The sequence below is a fragment of the Scatophagus argus genome, chromosome 3, assembly GCF_020382885.2.
Source record: "Scatophagus argus isolate fScaArg1 chromosome 3, fScaArg1.pri, whole genome shotgun sequence".
Taxonomy (NCBI): Eukaryota; Metazoa; Chordata; class Actinopteri; family Scatophagidae; genus Scatophagus; species Scatophagus argus.
Window position 1 is genome coordinate 17,322,308 of NC_058495.1, and position 20,832 is coordinate 17,343,139.

The following is a 20,832-nucleotide window of genomic DNA, read 5'->3' on the forward strand; positions in this document are numbered from 1 at the left end:
CACAGAAAGTATTTGAGCAGCAGCAGCAAGCAAACATATATTACTGCCTTCACTCTAGATAATCAGCAGTAACACGTACAAGCACATAAAGTTCTCATCATACAGTTGTGACCCACCTCTGGTCTTGGGGGTCCAGACTGCTGAAAGTCACACTGCTGATTGGGTAGTGTCTCCTGAAAAATAACCTTTGTAAACACAAACAACATTACAACTCAGTCTTAGTTTTAAGAATACTGTCTGGACACTTTTTTTTATCACACTGCTGCAAATGCTGTGTCACTTATAAGAAATTCAACACAAGCAAATTCTCCTTTTTATGAGATTAGCAGCTGCGTCTACTGAATAGAATATGCTGATCCTATGTAAGACTGTTGTGACTACAACGTACCTTCTTTTGCTGTCGGTTAGAGTGATGCCCTGAGCAGACACTTTGAAGTGGACCACCGTCGCTGCTGGACGTGGACTCAGAGCCAAAGTACATTTGGTTGCCTTGGAAACAGCCTCAGGCCCCGTCAAAGATTCGGTTTCCACAGAATTCAGGTAGAGCACGTTGCAAGCTTGTTTGTGACGGAGATGAGATAATATGGATTAACATAAACATGCTGTATGTTCTTCTGGATCGGTGCTTTGGGAAATATGAGGCTTGAGCAGCCTCTCCTGGTCAAAACTACTAACTCTACCATATCATATCTATTTATCATGTGAGAGGTCCTTCTATGGTAGTTCATATGACAAGAGAACAAGAAAAACAAACTCATGTTCTACCTGCTCCTTGTCTGAGAAGGTCTGCTGCTGTGCTGGTGTTTGTTGCGCTCTGCATCTCCTGCAGCTCCCCAACCAGGTCTGTAACATCATAGTCTTTGGTTACATAACAGTACTGTCTAAATTATTGAGAATCCAGTCATCTGTAAGCTTTATGGTGTTTAGTTGTACTCTTATAATGTATATAATTTTACTAAAAGTGCATCATTTTTGGATATAATAATTATAATATCTAATTTTGGGAATAAAAGTCATGGCATCTAAATGTTATGAGACTGATCAACCTTTTTCTGGGATGCGAAGGGCACATGGCAGAGAGATGGGAGTAATTGAATGCTGGTACACCAGGGCAGATAAACTTCCTGAGACAGAAAGGGAAAATTGGGAAGGCAGATTATGATGATGGCATTGAAAGAAAGAAAATAGTGGACTGGGACAGAGTAAATAAAAAACTCTGTCTGAATTTACAGGTTAAATCAGTTTCAGTAATTTGTGCATCACTCAATGTGTCAAACACGTTGTGGCAATTGTGTCACTAGCATAACTGACCGAAGTAGGACTCGTTCTGACAGCCCTTGATCTTCACTCCCCGTGGCCCTGTCTCGATCAGGAAGTGTCTCACCAGCTGTTCCAGAGGATCCCCTGGGAGAGAGGGGAGGAGAGGAGAAGAGGGGGGGAAGGGAGGGGGGAGAATCAAAAATAAATCACACTGTCTTGTTGCAGAGTATATTCTGTAAAGACGCATAAACAAAAATACCAAAAGTATAAGATTCTGATTATTACAGACTTATCAGAACCATAATTTTTGATCTTGTCTGTGCCTCATTTGTATTTTTCTTTTCATGCACTGATAGAATGCATCAGAAATACATAAAAACCCATGGTCTGTCATGAACATTTGTTGCAGCAAAAACAAAGATACATACACAGGAACTTATAAGTAATAATAATTAATAATTATTTTTAAAACTGTTATTTTCTTTTTGGAACCTGTTCCTTACCAGTATTTAACCATTGTTTAATCAAGCCCAAACACTGGAGCAGCTAAATGAAATTCAGTCGTTATTAATTTTATTATATACACCTGTGATTTTAGCATGACATGACACGGACATGGATAAAAAGGCCCTTTGATATTATTGTCAGATTTATACCTTTGCTGCCAATTATGTTGGCATTAGGAGGTGGGGTAGCCACCTTGAGGGCCAAACCATAGGCTCCTTGGAAGGAGTTACTGTCTCTGATGAGGAAAGTTCCGGGTTCCTTGTCCTTCAGAACAGCTATGGCTACAAGAGAAAAAACACATTAATGTGTTATGAATATAGTATGTATTAAATTTCCCTATGCTGTATCATCGGTGGTCAAAGAAGACTGGATTGTTCATTGTTCATCAGCCTCACCTTGATCTCTGGAGATACCAGGTTTGTACCAGTACTTGGAGCTGTCCTGGACAAACTTAGCATTGACCTTGATGTCTGCCTCCTCCCTACAGCTGTGCTGCGCTGACCCCCGCCGCTGCTCTCCCACAGAAGGGGAGAAAGTAACATGATGTGTAGGGGAAGGAGCTGAGGAGGCCCGGAGTAAAGAGTTGTGTCCGTTCAGGGATCCTGGTGTGCTTGAAAGTCGTTTCTTCTCGGGCAGCGGTGGCTGGATGGCGGGGATGGTGACTGCAGTGTACCCACTGTATGGTACATGAGGGACATTTAGTAATGGGTAATAATAGGATGCTAAAGGGAAGGTTGGTGTGTGATATCCGTCTGGCACAGGGGATGGCGGTTTGGTGTCTGCTGAGCTGTCTCTGTCTGGAGTCAACCTTTGCCCTGCTGTATCAGTAACCGATGTGGTTTGCTGGGGAGAAGGCTGGAGGTCGGGGGAGCCAATAGGAGAATTTGGGGAAGTGGTGGAAGGGCTAGAACTGAGGCTGGCAGAAGGGTTCACGGATGCACCTCTGCTGCTGTCAGATGGGGTATTGCTAGGAAGGGCAGAGCCATTCAGTTGCACTTGGACTGGTGTGATGAAGACAGTGGCATAGCTTGATTTCTGTAATTGGTTAGATCCCTCTCCACTTCCTGTGATCTTAGCTGCCGCAAGCTTACCATCAGAGCTGAAACTCTCACTTGATGGCTGTGAGGAGTTTGTGGATATGTTGGAACTTTGGGTTTGAGTTTCCTTTGGTACTGGTGTGATAGTGTGGCCATTATTTGAGTTGGACTCCAGATGTGTAAAGGTTTCTTGGCTTTGAGGATGGAGGTCAGTAGTTATACTAATAAAAATAAAAAATAGAAAATTACAAGATAATTATCAACAAATCCTGAGAGATTTAATTCATTTTTCAGTATTAGAGGGTATCAAATGGAAAGTTTCACCCACCTGTCTTCTGTGTGTGTTGGACTGCTGCTACCAATGATTGTGTAGTCGTGATCAGAGTCCAGTCCAGGGGTACTTGACTGGCCATTAGAATCCGATTTACCGTCTGAACCCTGGGACATGTCATCTTCCCGATCAGCCATGGTCTTTGCCACTTTGAGAAGAGAGGGAAAACAAGATGAGACAAAGTTGTATGAAAGGAATTAAAAAATGAAAAATGAAAAAGGAGTAACAAACAAATGCAATCTCCACCGTATCCATCATTCACCTTTGTGATGCTCAGTGTGCTGCTGGTCTCTAGCTCCAGAGGGGCTCTCAGGCAGCTTGCCTCTCCCAGGGGAGGGGGTACTATTGGGCAGAGGCGAGGCAGATCCAGAGTGGTACCCTGAGGCATAACCTCGGCTCTCATGGCTCTCAGCTGGGGATGACTGATAAGGAGCACAGGGACAGGAGTGGCGTGGCTGTGGAGGAGTGTGGTAACCACTGCTGGCTCCATCTCTCAAATCCATCAGAGACTGGGGGCTGGGGTAGCCCTGGTGAGCTCCGATGGCATATCTAGGATGCTCTGGGTTTGGACCTTGATTCAGTGTAGAGTGGCAGACATGAAATCCCGGCATGGCTGATTTACAGTGCCAGATTTCTGCCTCTCTTGCCACCTGCCATTGATTTTCACTTTCCCATAGTGGAGGTGCCTCCCTTGCTCTTTGTAGCCCTGCTCCTTGGGACCAGTGTGTGTTTTCTGATTGGTCTGGGTACACTGGGTGGAATGTTCTAACTGAGGCTGATTGGTGCTCTCTCCTACTGGAGCAGTCCCGACAGGGGCAGCTGGAGGAAGGTGTTGGGGAGCTGAAGAACATTTCTCTGTAAGGGCTAGAGGGCAGTGACTGATGGGAGAGATGAGAGGCTGGACCATGGCTGGAACAAGGGAAGAGGTGACACTCTTCCCCTGTGCAAAGTCTGTTTGAGGCTGGGAGAGTGAGGCTGTGTGCGTGGGTGCGTTCAGGACTTGAATATGGGTAACAAGGCCTGAGGAGACAGGGCATGGGTGGGGGTGGAGGTGGACGTTCCCACGGTAACTCTGGTAAAGGGTGACTGCTGTGTCGATGGCAGAGTTCTATGTGATTTGAATGAGGAGGGGGGGACACAGATTTTGTTGGTAAAGCTGGCAGAGTTTGGCTTTTTGGGTGGTTTTTAATGCTGCCACAACGGCCAAGACAATGAGTGTTAGAAAGGCTGGGCTCTCGTTCCCTCTCCCATCCCACATCGCTGCACTTTGTACCTTCTCGACCACAACACGAGCGCTCTCGCCTCAAACCCCCAGGACTTGATGGGTCCCCATCATCTAATATTGCAGTCTCTCTATCCCTTTCCTTCCCTCTTGTTTTCTCCTTTGTTCCATCTTCTCCATCTCCTCTCTTCGATGAGCAGTCAACCTTTTCTCTTTCTGGGCAGTTTAAAGATCTAGAGGCGTCTTCCAGGGGATCAGAGGGGACTGAGTCAGAGGTGTAGGTGAGAGGCTGGGACTGGCTGGGAGTTTGAGACTTGACTGTTGGGCTGCTAGTGAGGCATCCGTTGGGCGATGCTGCTGAGGCAGTGGAGCCTGGCCCACGACGCTTCCTCACCTGGGCGTACAGACTGCCGTCCAGAGGGCCTCTTGTATGAGAGATATCTGGTAGAAACAATAAGGAAGTGTGATGTTTGATTTCATGCCCTTAACATAAAGCTTACTTTTTACGTGCATGTGAAGGTGTGGGTGTATTTCTTACTTTCCATGCTGTCTTGGTGATGCAGGTTGAAATTCTCATAAGAATCCCACCTGACCACAGGGTCTGCCGTGTTGAAGTCCACTTTGACGGAGGCGTCATTCTTGCGGTATTCTCGACCTAGGACAGCAGACATTTTGATAATGAAGTATATGAAAATGTAAAAAGAAAAACTACGCACACAAAGCTCATCAAAGGATAAAGCGACAGACAGTCAATAATACTCACCTTTCATTTTTTCAGGCCCGTTGGAGAAGATAAACTCAACTGTAGCATCTGGAGGGAACCTGTCATCTACAGAAATACAAGCATGAAGGCAATGACTAAAATATCCCGACTGTCTCCCTAACAACAGAGACTGATAAAACCAGTCACAAGAAAGCGTGATCTGTGAAGTGAAAACACCAAAGTTAATCCATAAAGATGCTTGCTTTCACTCCTCATAATGGAATCAGAGCAGAACACTTGAAATGTATCTGAAATGAGTTTTCTTTTTACTTTCATGCATGAGTGTGTGTAATGTTCACACACTGTGTGCATGCGTCAGCATGTAGCACTTACAGTAACTGTCATGAGGCTGCTGCTTATTGAACCATGTACAAACATTTCTTCTTCATCTGAACTGACACTGTCATTTGATGTTTGTCTCAAAACACACACAAATGCCACAATGGTCTGGAAAATCAACGGGTCTTGAATTATACAGTCATACAAACCGTTTCATTGAAGCAATAGAAATGTACAGCAGGAAGTTTCCATTTGTTTATTCATATGTTTACAATGAGTTCAAATTTTAGTGTAGTAATGTATTCATAGCCTATAGTCTGAACAACCTCCCAGCGGTGATACGATGGTTTTCCTTCATGCTCCCGCTTACAGTTCCATAAATTTCCAAAGAAGCCACTGAGCCTTTGTTTTTATACCTGTGCCGGCCAAGTCCAGTTCAGTCTTTCCAAACCACAGCTGGGCTCCATGAACAGTGCAGGTGTGAAACTGGACCCTGAACACCACCTCCCTCTCTGCAGTTCGACTTCGTCGGTGGTAGCACTTCACCTGCAGAGAATGATTCAGTAGCACGATCCTTTCAGTGATCACAGTGGTAAACTGACTTTTTCACTGCTCTTGTTTCTTTTGATTGTGTGTTTTCAGTGTGTGTGTTGCTGCAGTAGTAACTGATTACCCACTGAGAAAAAAGAAGTATCTACATGTCCTTTTTGTCGCTAAGGGCTTTGAATGGTTTTATCCTTTCAGAGACATGCAAGAAAATAATTAAGCATGCATGGTCATATAGTCTACAGAGGATTTGTAGCTTAAGTGGTTTAAAAATAACCATGCAGTCAGGAGAGAAAAAACAGCAGTTCAGTAAGTGGGAAAGGAAGACTTTGACTGTAGGATTAAGGTATAAAAAAACAACTGAGGTATTAAAATTATTGCAGTGATGTTCTGTATATGGAAATGACTCATTAATGACATGCAGTCCAAGATAAGCTATTTCTCACCATAATATCCCCCTTTAATAAAAGTGCTGGCTCCATAGTCACACACAGCTTCCTCGCCCTGGAGCTCTGGGGATCACTGGACACGCACACACACCAAAAGAGAAGAACAACCCCACCAGCTTAAAACATAAATAAGACCAGTCAAAACATGTCTCAGTTGGGTAAAACAGTGGTAAATAACATTAACTTTAACATAAGCAACAACCAGCCTACACATAAACACAGACAGTGGCCTGTATAGACAACATCTGTCTGTTGGACAGGGGAAGAAAAGGCCTGCCTGCACACTCGGTGGTTCAACTGGACAACTGGCTGTGTACTTACTAGACACCTGAAGTGTAAACCAGCTGCAGAGACTGGTAGATTTTCAGAAAAGGGTAGAAACCTGTAGATACAAAAAGACATTGATGATAAAAACAATAAAAAGGGAACAAAGGCTTTGTAGTTGTTTTTTTTTTTAACATTGTTACATTCTCTCTTTTGACTATTTAAAGCTAAAAATTACCATGACAACACTGCATGCTATTATACAAGATTAGTTGATGTCAAACTGACCGCCTCCCGCTTGGAAGTTTGGCAGTGATGGAATGAGGACCTGGTGGAGGAACAGAGGACTGCTGTTCATTTTGATGGTGCCAGACAGCAAACCACCAAAGTAGAAGATGTACCTGTAAAAGAGAGGAAATGATATGATGAGAGAAGCAGCGCAAGAAGTGATTGATGGCAGAGGAAAACATACAAAGATGAATGAGTGTGTCACACCTGTTCTGTGAGGGTTGGAGGGAAGAGGAGACTTTGTCTTCACAAAACTTTCTCATTGCTAGTGTGGTGAGCGCCTGGTCCGCTCTGTGGATGCAACCAGACATATAAACTAAAGGAACAATCCAAAAATGAATCTGAACATTATTATTATTTGCTATTATTATGCTGAGTGCCTTGTTTGATTAATAATGACGCAGATTACCCAGCTGATATCTTGCTGTAGTGCATGTAGGCTGCCACGATGACCCCCGTCTTCCCTTTGTTTCCCTGTCAGAACACCAATCAGAGTGACTATGCAATACTATACCTTTTCACAATGTTCTGCATTGTTCACAGTAAAGCCAGCAGAAGTGGATTTGGGTTGCACTGACCTTGCAGTGGAGAACCACCACATTGTGAGGGTCAGAGGTCAGCCAGGTCTCCATAGCTTTACAAACAGTGCAAATCCTGTCCAGGGGTGGGGCGTGAAGATCAGGCCAGCCATAGTCCTGCACCTGAGCCACACAGTAGGAAAAACATTTCAAATTCTGGTTTTAGGATAAGTCAAACTTTTCCATTAAGCTTGAAAATACAAAGAGATGACGCTCGTAGCTTAGATGTATTTCAGTTGTGACTCTGGAACCAAAGCAGAGTGTGATCTGCTCTCTTTTAAGATGTAAATATTTGTACCTTTGGGTTAAGTCTGGTGATATCGTGTCTCTTCTCCGATAAATTTAGAAGCTGGAAAAAACAGACACATAAGAATTTGTTACAAATCTACAACATTAAGCTTATACAACTTATGTTTTTTGTGACTAACCAAGAACTTGTCCTGGTGCTTGGATTTAAGCATGGAGGCCACTTCCTGCAGGTTTCTGCGGTACCGCTGCTCCTCCAGGTCTGGCATGAAGAAGACAGAGATGATCCTCTCTGTGATGTAAGTGAGGTCAAAGTCATAGTGGCGCTCCATCACATGCTCCATCACTTGTTCCACACTTTTGCTCCTGGTCATAATGAGAATTCGTTGTTTTAGTGCAGCCAAAACAGCCCATAAATTCCATAAATGTTTATTTTATTTCTGTGTATGGATTTCACATATCAAATATAATTGTCTGCTGATTGATGTGTGAATCAGGCTTATTGGTACCTTGGTATGGAGCCTCTCTTCTTCTGCGGTGTAGGTTTAGTGGAGCTGTGCTGAGGAACAGAAAAGAGTAACTCTACTGCAGTGATTGATTTACACATTGTAATAAAAAAACAGTAAATCTAATAAAACTACAAGTACCTGCATGCACTTACCAGGGCTGTTGCTGAGGTACAGGGAGTCACCTGAAGGAAAATGAACGCATGGTTGGTTTTTGCAGCAGCCACATAACCATATGCATACACACACACACACACACTCACACTGGTTATGAACCAGCACATGCAAACACGTGTTTGCTTTAATGCTCTTGGACCTACTCCAGCAGTGCAGATGAAGGGGTGGAGGGATGAGGGGGTGAAGAGGGAGGGATGAAGAGCTGATGGAGAGGATAGGAAAATTCATCCCCACTGTCATCTGCAGCAGCTGGTTTGAAGAAGAGGCTGTCAGCACAGATTTCGGAGTTCTACATGAGGGGTTAGTGACACACACACACACACACACACACACACACACACACACACACACACACACACACACAAAGCATCTACCAGCACGTCTACATAAATAAACAATTGAGAACCTTCTTCTTTCGCACACCGTATCACCGACTGGTGTTTATTGTGCTGACCAGGCAGCTGAATAAGTCGCTCTGTATAATAAGGGATACTCAATAAAAATGATTGATTTTTTTGCCTTGTAGAGAAGGAGGAGAGGAGAGAGATGTATAAAGTTAACTAGAGGAAGATTTGACATGTGGCGTGCAGTCCTCTCAGTATTCTGCTGGTGAGCCAACAGCAACTTGCCAAAACCACGAACCCACGTACACACAGAGGGAGGCAAAGAGGGAAGCTGAGGTCATTCAAACAGGCTACAGCCACTGCCATACAAATAGACCTGAACAGGTTTCTGTATATTGTTCTGTTATAGATTGTTTATTTAGTTGACCCTGAAGTGACAAGCTACTAGAATCTGGAATATCAGGGCATTTCTGACTTCATTGTTACTCTCACTGTCATGCAAATCACATCATAATATAAGAAACAAGGTAAAAAACAAGGTGAAATATAATCAAGAAATGCAACACTGCCTAACAAAGAGAACATGAAGAAACTGGGCTAAGAAAGGGAATCAGACATTTCAGTGCAACTATAGGCTCCATCTGTAAGCCTTGACAGGTGACACCTTGTCAACTTTTGACCTGTGAACTGTCTCATGACATTGATTAACACCTGAGCTGCCCTCTGAGGCCGAGTGCTGGACAGCGCTGACAGGCGTCACGCAACAGGTTAACAAGTCAAATGCCTGACAATCACAATGATCTATGACTGAAACAACCTCAGGAAAAAACAACAGCAAGATATATTGACAAGAAGTTAAATAATGACAGAACAAGCCAAGGTGCAATTGATGCTGCATAATATTTTCATTACTGTAGTTTTCATTTCTATTCCTTTAGCTTGATGTCAAGTTTATTGTAAATATTGGTTTTAAGGACTCATTTCTAAACTTTCCCTGCTCTAAACTTGAAAAAATAAATGCTCAGTACAACTGATTGGCAGACAAGTCTTGGTCCCAGCTCTGGGGGAAATTTCACTGTAAGGGAGTTTGATTTCCACTAGCGGTCCCTGACAGTCAGTGCTGATTTGTTTTTTATCTTTGTTTTTGTCTTTGTTCATTAGATGCAGAATAGCTGTGCCTCTCGCAGGCACATCATGTCATCATATCGGCAACAGCAATACGACGTTGTCGAAATGACAGAAACTGAGGCTGATAAATTGGTTCTATCCAGTGCAAGGGGGCTGCAGCTGCTGCCTCGTGATCCCTCTCAGAAAGAGACATTAATAATATACAGCAGAGACGTGATATTGATGACTTAATTGACACACGACAAAAATTGGCAGCTGATTATTCTAGAAAATGAACACAGTTTATCATTTATCTACAGATCATTTGGCTTTATTTTACTGTTGTACATGTCCAAAATGGGAGCAGACACACAAAATGGAGAGTGTAGGAGAGTGTGATGGGGAAAAAGTGGGAAACATTAACAGACATATTATTTCCAGGGAGGAACAAGTAAAGGGAGGAGTGAAGTGGGCGTATGCTGTCATTGGTTACTGCACGGCAAACTAAACTACAGCTGAACTTGACTAGATGTCTCATACAGAATGAAAACCGCTCTGTATTTGTGATTTAGTTACTATTTGTGAAAATCCACAACTGTAATATCCACACATTGACTTCTCAGGCTGAGTCAGTCGGTTCCCTCCACAGCCCATCACAACATGAGCCGGTTCTTCCCAGTGTTTAAATGTACGAAGACGGATCACAGACACCTACTGTTATAAAACTTTGAGTGGGAAATGAAAGAACAGGGAGATTCAGCCATAGGGGAGAACTCCTCTCTTAATAGGTTTAATAATGGTGGTTAAGTGGATAAAGTGGTCAGCTCCAGGAAGGAGCAGCAGGAGACAGACACAACATACGCACGTGTGTCCATGAGTAAACACCCGCATGCATACAAGAAGAAGACAAGGGTTGAACCTAGAGGCAGAAAGCTCTGACATACAGCAGGAAGGCAGAGGAGGAAGACCCCAGCGTCAACAGGAAGCAATTTGCAACAGGATGTCACTGCTGGAAGACCTAGGTTCATACATGTACATGCACACACACACATGCAGAGTGTATACACATGTCTTTGGAAACTCTGCCAGCCCCAGGGTCTTCATTAATGCATGTGGACTGTGCACTGGGAACAGAGCCATCTGGTTCAGTTTGTCCTGTTCATCAGCTAGCATTTACTGAGGTGCCAGTGACAGCACTCAACCCCACCCTGAGGGACTGACTGACTGTTAGTGGACTGGTGTGTTTAGTGGTTCAGTTCGCCTCGCTCATCGAGAAATATTTTACAGTCATAAATCAAGGGAAAAAATGACAAACACGTCTGAGCTTCAGCTTCTCAAATGTGAGAATGTGCTGTTTTCAGTCTTTGTCTTTTTAGGTAACACACTGTCTCATCTTTTCCTCTGCTTTATGGAGTTTTACATTGAATTTCAGCTGAGCAACTTGCTATCTGGTCTGGATCTTACAGTTCTGGCTCACAATCCAATGTACACGACCTGCTCAGCACCAAATAACAGACAGGCAGCTACCTGGTGAAGAGCCAGATTCTTCGATCAGGTGCTGGTAGAGAAGAAAATAGTATAGTTAATATAGTTAAAAGAAAGTAAATATTGGATTTATACTCATCAAACTCAAACTGAATATATAATAATGTTACTCCATAATTACTGGATGTGCAAATTAAGCAACAGGTTCATCATATCAGCTTAAAAAGTGATGCGATAAAAATCCCTGCTGCTCCTAAGTGGCCCAGAAAATCAATTTCTTTGCTTTTAAATGCGTTGGCATGTGGATTACCTGCGGACAGAGCCATGATAGCCAGCTGCTCGTTCAGACGGTTATGAAAGTGGTATCAATGAGTACTTACATTTAAGAAGATGAAACTGAAAAATGGCAAACTGAACAACTAAACAGACCAGGCATTCAGTCAATAGTAAGGCAGTTTCTGAGGTGGGACAGAGACGAAGTTACTGTCAGTAACCACATAGCTCAGCTTAACACAAATACTGGACTCGAAGAATCAGAAGTTTAAGGAGTCTACCTTTAAGCACCTCTAAAGCCCACTGAACAAGTTATAGCTTTTACAGGTGAAGGCTTATTGTGCTGCCTTTGGACAGAGCCTGGCTGGTAGATTCTCCCAGTTGCCAGGCTCTAGCATCATATTGAGTTCTCTCAGTACGAGAGCAGCATCGGCTGTCTCATGAACTGAATCACTGAACCATCATTCCTGTTCCAGGGAGAGGAAGTCCAATACGGAGCTCTGCCGGAGCAGCCGAGTCAGTTACAGGGAAGCAGGAGATAAATGTGAGTGTCTGAGACTTGGTTTGTCATCCAGGAGGAGCGATTTTCATTCTGACAGTCAACTCAGAGCTGACATCACACTCTGGAGAGGGAGAAGTGAGTAAGCTCTCCCATTTGAAACTGGAAAAGCAAAATAACCACAGTTCCAAGTTCCATAGTCACACAAAACAACTCTTAAGCCCAAAGTCAACTCAAAGCTAAATAAAATTCTAAAACTCTTTCTTTTTTTTTACGTTTTACTCAGGGCACCAGAGGGCAAATTTAGGAGCGGCTGTGATTTAGGAGACTTCACATGAAAGTTTAGCATCCCCTCTTTTTCCTCTGTTATTATTGCTCGGCCTTTTCTTCTGTTTTCTCCCGTCTTTGTTCCTTCACTCTTTTTCCTACCCAACTCCCTTCTGCGACCTCACACTGCCTCTCTCTACTTTCAGGGCCTGCGGACAGGATAATCACAATCATCTCTGCCGTGAGATACAAATATGTGCCCCCCCTCGAGTAAACAACACTAGATGACAAAGGACACCTTGATAAGAATCACCCACAGCCTGGTCAAGCCACTTTGTAACTGCCCTTCAGAAGAAGGGAACAAGAGGAAGCACGAATGAGAGCTTAAAGCAAAGACAAACTGTCCAGGGAGTGGAGATTTAGACAGAGCTCAGAGGGGGTGGAAAGGCATCAGGAAGATGGGAAGGATGAAAGAGGAGAGGCAAACAGAAAGAGACATCAACAGCTGAACATGCTGACCACTGACACGGAGCAGAGAGATTTCACAGCGCTATTTTGATATGGCGCCTTATTTTAGACCGTACCTCCCTCAGAATACTTAAAGGCTCGTTTTGTCTATTTGTTCATCAGTCATCTCACAAATCCGCTTTGCTTTCTGGCAGCAGCGGTGACATTTTCCGGAGACCTGGCTGTAGATCTGTACTGTCTCGTGTGACTGTATCATGACATCGTTTGTGTCTTGCCAGCATCCAGTAATTGAAAATTAACACATACATTTGTCATGAGCTACTGTCCTTACCTGTTCAACATGTATGATAAATGAGGTCCTCTCATGCTCAAATAGTTTTTAAGACTTTCTTATGATCATGCAAGATAGGAACAGTATAATTCATGGAATATTAAACAAGGCTTGGTGCACACCTATCACTTCGCTTAGGCTCTCAGGAAATGAAAAGCGATGGGTAAATATAAACACTGGGCATGCATCCCTTGTGTGTATGTGTGTGTGTGTGTGTGTGTGTGTGTGTGCGCTGGCGTGTGCATGTGTGCTTTTTCCCCGTCATGCTTTCTTATTGATAAGACAAGTAAACCAGTAAAATTAAATTAACCATGATAATTATTTGTACACAGTGTGTCATACTGGTGATGGTTATAAATAGCTGCAACAATATGACATCAATATGTCCCCTCCTAAATCCATTAGATGTTTATCTGACTTTCCTTCTCCCCGACATCCACCCGAGCCACCTTCCTGCTGAGTTCTCTACCTCTATCGACTCACCACCTTTCTACCTTCCCATTGATGTGCAATGACACATCGAGCTAGTGCAGGACAGCTTGTCCCTCCTGGTCTCCAGTAGTGAGACACAAACTGCAGGAAAGGTTGAAAGACGTGACACTTGTTGCTATGTTGCGCAAGACATGGAGAAACCACAAAAACCTAACAACAACTCCCATCATCTGTAGAAGTAGACCTATAAATCAGACAGTGTTAGAATATTGCAGATAAATTGTTATCCATGTGTGTATGTTTGCCAAAAAGTAATAAGAAATTGCAATACATAAATGCTAAAGTTTGTTCTGTTTTGGAAATGGTGTCACCTTTATATGTTCAGGATTTGTATGAAGATGGTTTGTTTACATAATGTGATTATGTCAGGAAAAAAAATTACAACTTCACAGGAAATTTTGTTGACCTATTCCAGCCGTACTGGCACTCATGAGGACTAATGGACAATGCTTTAGTAGGCCTACACAAGCATACACATATGATGTCCATATAGGATCGTTATTGCTATATCAATTCATAAATCAGCATGAAACATTAGCAGAACAGCTGGCACGTACGAGCACAGACTGTAACCATCTGTATTTCACTGTGCAACATTAGGATCCATCAGATGACATTAGGACAGCTGACTGGGCCTGAGGCACAGCCATTTGTCTCTGTCAGGTGTCCCATCAGTGTCTTCTGTGCACATTATACAACACAGACATGAGTGCACAGTGCTGAAGTGGATAGATACAGTTGGAAGATACTGTGTTACGTTGCATTGCTGCAGCAGCACAAACAGATCGCATAAATCTTTCTTGAATCAAAAGTAAGAAATGTTGTGCATACAGATAGATGCATGCTTGTGTATGAAGACAGTTACAAACTAACACGTCCATCTATTCTCTCCCATAAACAGTGTGGCACAGCTTGACTGCAAGCTTCACAGAATTTTACAGTTACAGACAGGCATGTAGAGGAGCTTTGTACAGTGACAACTGTGTCATTAAAAAGTAAATCTTGGGAATTTGCTCTCTACTATTAAAAATTAAAATCTGTGTATTTTTTTGTAGGTCACAGCAGGAGTCTGTGCTTTTTTCCCCCTGCACTTGCTTTAATCACAGTAAATGAAATCCTCTTTCTGGGCAGAGCAAGAGCTCTGTGGCAGCAGCCTTAATAGAATAATATATAAAATCACATGCTACATTATCAGAGCAAACACTGTGAAGAGGCTTTAAGGATGTTAAATTGCTTCTTGACAGAAAAGAAAAATACACAAAAGTACATGAAAAGTTAAAACTGATGTGCTGAGTACGTGTGGGTAAACAAAGCTTTACTCAGTAAATACGACACAGAGCGTGTTTTTACCTCTCAACAAGCAGCTTCAGTGTTTCCCTCTGCCTCCGAGCAGTCCTGTCTGTAGAGTGAAACACTCCACCTCCCTCTCTCATACAAGCTCTGTGCTCTCTCTCTCTCCTCTCTCTACAACTCCCTTTACCTCCCTTTACCTCCCTCCCTCCCTCACAATAACGCACACAAACACTCCCTCTGTGCCAGCAGCACATGCAGCCTTTCCCTCTCGCTCTGCCGGTGTCATGTGCACAGTCACAGCACAGCAAATACTCTACTCTGCACATGCACTCTCTCTCTCTCTCTCTCTGTCTCTCTCACACACACAGACACACACACACACATCAGTCCGCCACACACAGACACTGGGCGACCCTGCAAAGTCACACAGTGCTGATGTCCAGTGACCTCTCCAGTAGCCTGAGGCTGAGCAAAGGGAGATGACAAGAGGCAGAATAAAGTGGCAGCAGGACAAAGAGGCAGAATTAGACAGATGATGAGACAGAGAGAAGATGCAAAAAGGAAGCAAGAAAAGCTTTTACTGTTATATGGAGACAGTACTAAGATGGCATGCCACACTGATGAAAGCATTTAGGACTTGAAAATAACAAAAGTGCAACAAAGAAGCTGGGAGAAGCTCTAACTGTGACTATAAAACATCAGGAAACGAAGGACTCTAACAGAGATTAAAGGTAAAAGAGATGATGACAGTGAGATGCAAGAGATGAAAAAAGTAAGAATAAACGAGAAGCGTATATGAACACACTTGAAGAGCATGGCGTACATAGCAGACAGCAATTTGCAGCCTTGACCCAATGTTCCCCTTTATTTATGAATACCCCCAAATGGGACTGATTACGCTCACACACACTCAGTCTGCCTCCCCAGCTGCCTCTCACTTATTTGTGTCCCTGATGCAGATCACTCACTGACAGGCATCTACGGCACTCTTGTTATTTTCTATATTTACCCACCCGGACTTCTCCTATCCACACTGATCATCATCCTGTGTGACGATGTCCACTCCTGTCTACGGCGCCTGCTTCTCCTGCAGCCACCGAGAGTTTTTGGCTATTGCCGTGGTGACCAGGGGGGGACGAGTATGACAAAAATAATAATCCTCTTTTAAAACATGCTGCTAAGGCACAACAGCTGGTAGTGCCCAGTTGTACACCACTACAGAGGAGGAGGAGGAAGAGGAGGTGGGGAGGGGGGGCAGGGGGCAGGAAGGCAACCCCCACCATAATAAATCCCGCAGGACTGGAGTTGACCTGAAGAGCTGAGAAATAAAGGCGATGGGCCCCACTGTGTGACTGTGTTTCTGTTTGTTTGTGCGGTTGGACAGTGAGGCAGTACGCAGTTACAGCGAGGTCACGAGCTCACTTAGTGGCGTGTGACACTGAGCTGCTAAGAGTGGCGTCACACAAGAGCAGAGGCCGCCACTGCCAATGGTTTTGACATAAGCTGCGGACAGAGTGTGCTTCTCTCTCCTCTGTGCCTGAAACATGAATCTGACCCTGACAGTCGATGGACAAATGGTGACAAGTAGCTTTTTCTGTTTGACTCTGAGCAGCAACTCACATTTACCACTGATGCAAAGCCTGAAAATGACCTGCAATTGAGCTCCTCTGTAGCAGCAAACTATTTTAACATTTTTTTTTCCTCTCTTTGATATCGTTAATTAAATCCATTTTTTCCCCCATACCCATTTCCATTTTAGGCAATGAACTAATGCTTAAATTGAAGAAGTGAGATAATATCTGCTTAGAGAAAAAACGTGGGATGTTTTGAGTGACAAATCCTAAAATAAGCAAAAATATTCCGTTCAGATGCTTGCCTGCCAATGATGAGCCAATCAGCACTTCTCACAAACAATGAGTAACAGGATATGATGTAAAATATGATTTTTAGGAAGCACAAATGCTTCATATTAATTAGAGAATCAGTTTGAGTCACCTCTGAGACTTCCCAGGTGCTTGAGGACTCCCAGGAGCTCCTGCTATGCTGCATTGCCACATGACTGAATTACTCATGGCAACCTGGCTGTTTGTAGTTCGGGGAGGGGGGCTCTTTAGCCAGACATCTAGGTCAGTGCACATGGCTTACTCCACTTAAGACTCACCCCATATTAACATCAGCAACTGTGACACTGGAGCACAATTTGCTCAGAATCACAGGAAGGTGAATTCACTCAGGACATGCTTACCTTGGCCTCACATGTGGCGTGAACTGCAACCTTGCACTCTGTGAGGAGAGAGCAGAGGAAAGGCACATGATTTACTGTGATGCTAAGCCTTGGGAGAGACAGGGAGAGGACAGTCAGGATCTCTGTCAGGTCTAGGTGTGTTTTCATGATGTTCATTTGTGTCTCTGGTTCGGTCGCCTGACGCGACTGAGTCTTGAACTCACCCTTGCAGAAAGTCCCGGCGCTGTCGATGTTCTGCTTGCACACATCACATACACGTTTCCTCTTGAAGCTCTTCTCTGTGAAGGCGTGGCTCCCTGATTTGGCGAGCTGCAGACACACACGAGGGAGTCAATTCTGATCAGTCTCACAGCAAATGTAATTAGGCAAACAACAGATGTGAAAGTAAGTCACTCACAAAACAACTGTGTGCTTTTGAAAAGACTGAAACCATGCGAATGCCCTCTTGATAATAGGCACTTTAAACTGACTATGCAGTTGTGACATGTTCAGTTTGAGTGATTTTGCCAGATGTCTTAAGGTATTTTATGTCAGCTTTGTTCCTGCTGAGGCACTGGATGGTCAGTGTCTCCAGTGTGGCTGGCTGCTGTCAGTACAGATGTGCACTGGTTTGGTGACACAATCATGAGCATGGATGCCCTACCTGCTGTACATTCAGTTTCCTCCACTAAAAATACCTGTTAAGGCGTCCTGTTGTCTTGTCTTTGAACTTGTCCTCATTCTGTCTCAGTCTGTCAGGCAGCTAAGATGACGAAAAATAAGAAGCTTTCTGTGCTGCCACCCCCACTCCACCACCCACCACCCACCCACCCCACCCCCAGGGTCACAGGTAAGCTAAATGTAATTGAATAGATAGGTAACCTTTATGAGGCTGTCGGGTTTCTTCGGTCCTGTGACGTGTCTGTCCAGTTTATAGCCTTCCCCTGTTGTTTTATAAATTCATTCAAAACTGGTATTTGCCTCAGTCAGGCTAATCTCATAAATGACTTTAGCTGACTGGTCCAACCCTGTCTCAAAAACTGCCAGATGATTTGCCATGAAATTTGGCACAGACATTCATGTTCCCAAGAAAATGAGCAAGACTGACTTTAATGACACCCTGGCTTCAATATCAGGTCAAAATTTTAATTTGTTCGCTTCAATCCTTAGCAATAGCTGCATTATGTGTTTAAAGGGGCAATTTGTAAAATATGGCTGGAATCTGAATGTAGCTCCAAAAATATTGGGAGCAGCATATCCCCAGAGTAGCAACCAGCTTCTAGTCACTATACTGTTCCCTGTAGTTATATTTGGCTGTAGCTATAGCTACACTGGATTGTGACTGGACCATAACATTGGATCGTGGGGAATCACCATGGGCAGCATGGCTCAGCTCAACCAGTGTTCATGGCTGGACACCAGATTGGGACCGAACACTGACGAAGACCTGTTTGAAGACAGGGGTGTATGGAGGTGATTCAGGATAGGAAAAAGACAGATGTGAAGCAGAGAAGGCTTTCCACAAGATTTTTGAGTGTTTCTGTGGGACTTATAGCCCATTCATGCAGTAGAGCGTTTGTGAGATCAGACACTGATGTTGGACCAAAAGGCCTGGTTCACAATCTCTGTTCCAGTTCATCCCAAAGGTGTTGGATGGGGTTGAGGTCAGGACTCTGTGTGGACCAGTCAAGTTCTTCCACACCAAACTCATCCAGCCATGTCTTTATGGATTTTGTTTAATGCACTGGGGCACAGTCATGCTGGAATAGAAAAGGGCCTTCGGCAAACTGTTGTTACAAAGTTGGAAGCATAACATTGTCCAAAATGTCTTGGTATGCTGAAGCATTAAGATTTCCCTTCACTGGAAGTAAGAGGCCAAGTCTACTCCTGAAAAACAGCCCCTGCCTGAATACTTTTCTCTATATAATGTATGTGTTGTTTGAATTGGTTGTATTTTTCTCTTAAGTTAGATATAGGAACGGATGTAGGAATATTTTCTTTCTTAACATTGTGAGCTTGTTTTGTGCATTTAATAGCCTAAATGCGAGTTTGTGAAATTAACTGTTTGTAACTATGCTGAAACTATGGAGGTCTACTGCACTACAGTCAGGATGGCCCAGGGCTGGTTGATTAGCAGGTTATCCTCAATAATCTCACCTCATAAGCAGTAATACATAGTTTACCTAAAAGACTAATCTTTTTCCATGTACCCACAGAGAAAATGAGCATTCAAGCAAGCCTAAACTAGGTTTGAAACCAAAACTATTACGCAAATACTTAAAATTTAGCCTCTGTCTAAGTCTGAATGAAGTAGCCTGGGTCTCTTGGATGACAGGCTTAGCCCACTAGAAGTTTCCTTTCAACACAACAAGGTGGCACCACACTGAATCAGCAAGGCAGCTGTGCAAACAACCACACATGAGCTTCAGTGGGCAAAGCAAAGAAAGAGATGAAGGTAAATCTGATACTGCGAGAGTTTAACTGCTAAATATCAGCATCAAAAAATTGAGCTGAATCTTCACTGATACAAAATTCTTAGCTGAAAGGTTTAACTAACACTAAGAAGTGAGCATCTTTTTGCACATACAAACACACACAGTCCCAATAAGGTGCCCTCAAGGAAAGTGAGTCATAATCCACAGATTTTTCTTTTTATAAGTAAATACTCAACTTCTTGGTGAAAAGAGACAGGACAATGTTTATATAAAGTCATGGTAATGTTCCCCCCAAGCAACGCCTCCTGACAGCATGTGAAGCACATTAAACCATTAAATCTTTCCTTGAGCAGAGAAATAGGAGTGGCCTGGAGTGTGTGTGTATACAGTGTATGGTGTGAGGGATTGGGGCGATTTGGAGGGCTATAAAGCGTATGTACTGCTGTTTCCTTTCTTGTTAAATGGCTCGATGCATTTCTTTGGGCCTGAAAAAACATTTCTCACCTCTGGCATTTTTTCTGATTTCTGACCTTTTCCAAACAGGAGGGACACTGAATATAACTGTGCAAGGTGAGGGTGCCGGGTTGGGCTCACATTTTCACAAACAAACTTTATTTGTTAACTACTTTCACCATCTTGAATTGTGAGAGGAAGCCTACTCATTTCACTATCTGCAGTGTATTATAAAACAGTCTCTGAAGTGGAGTGTGCGCAGTCTAAATCATTTATGACTAGAGATGTATAATTAATGTTTTATGTTGCCCTACCTTGAACTTTGTGTGGTTACACACATAAATGCAGATGATTCACGACAACACTTTATAGCCAACAAAACAAATCCACAGAGCTTGTGAAGTGCTTTCTTAATGACTAATGCTTTATTTCTGTGAACATTTAATCTTCAGAATCCACTTGCAGGTGACTCTGGAGGGTCAATCACAAAGCAACATTTCAAACATCAATTAAAACACCTCATTGGTTGCATGCTAACCAAACTTTCGTTAACAAACTGTCAGAAAACCGTTGGTTATGTACACATCCAGCAGTTATGGAGCAATGTCCACTTGGTGTTGTGTTTGTGTAAAGCTGGTGAATGTAAATCCACCATTCACTCTCTTTAAGCTCTGTTTTATGGTTTCTTTGGGCTGCTAAATGCACTGT

At 43.4% G+C, this 20,832-nt stretch overlaps 1 protein-coding gene across 3 annotated transcripts in view; it reads right to left on the minus strand.

Annotated features, from left to right (window-relative positions):
* Positions 1-20,832, minus strand: part of LOC124056650 (tensin-2-like) — a 28,874-nt gene that overhangs the window by 1,817 nt on the left and 6,225 nt on the right. For 2 of the 3 annotated variants that reach the window (XM_046384301.1, XM_046384300.1), the window contains exons 2-25: positions 17,461-17,566; positions 17,258-17,295; positions 8,432-8,461; positions 8,280-8,329; positions 7,953-8,136; positions 7,823-7,873; positions 7,525-7,647; positions 7,356-7,420; positions 7,154-7,237; positions 6,947-7,059; positions 6,716-6,776; positions 6,392-6,467; positions 5,816-5,945; positions 5,121-5,186; positions 4,896-5,012; positions 3,398-4,798; positions 3,133-3,283; positions 2,163-3,025; positions 1,917-2,048; positions 1,312-1,404; positions 1,047-1,124; positions 766-843; positions 389-557; positions 117-185 (exon numbers count right to left, since the gene is read on the minus strand). In XM_046384301.1, the coding sequence (XP_046240257.1) occupies positions 117-185; positions 389-557; positions 766-843; positions 1,047-1,124; positions 1,312-1,404; positions 1,917-2,048; positions 2,163-3,025; positions 3,133-3,283; positions 3,398-4,798; positions 4,896-5,012; positions 5,121-5,186; positions 5,816-5,945; positions 6,392-6,467; positions 6,716-6,776; positions 6,947-7,059; positions 7,154-7,237; positions 7,356-7,420; positions 7,525-7,647; positions 7,823-7,873; positions 7,953-8,136; positions 8,280-8,329; positions 8,432-8,461; positions 17,258-17,295; positions 17,461-17,566 (4,328 nt within the window). Of the gene's footprint in view, positions 1-116; positions 186-388; positions 558-765; positions 844-1,046; positions 1,125-1,311; positions 1,405-1,916; positions 2,049-2,162; positions 3,026-3,132; positions 3,284-3,397; positions 4,799-4,895; positions 5,013-5,120; positions 5,187-5,815; positions 5,946-6,391; positions 6,468-6,715; positions 6,777-6,946; positions 7,060-7,153; positions 7,238-7,355; positions 7,421-7,524; positions 7,648-7,822; positions 7,874-7,952; positions 8,137-8,279; positions 8,330-8,431; positions 8,462-15,069; positions 15,120-17,257; positions 17,296-17,460; positions 17,567-20,832 lie in introns of those variants that run through there. The other variant, XM_046384302.1, reaches the window with a different exon arrangement.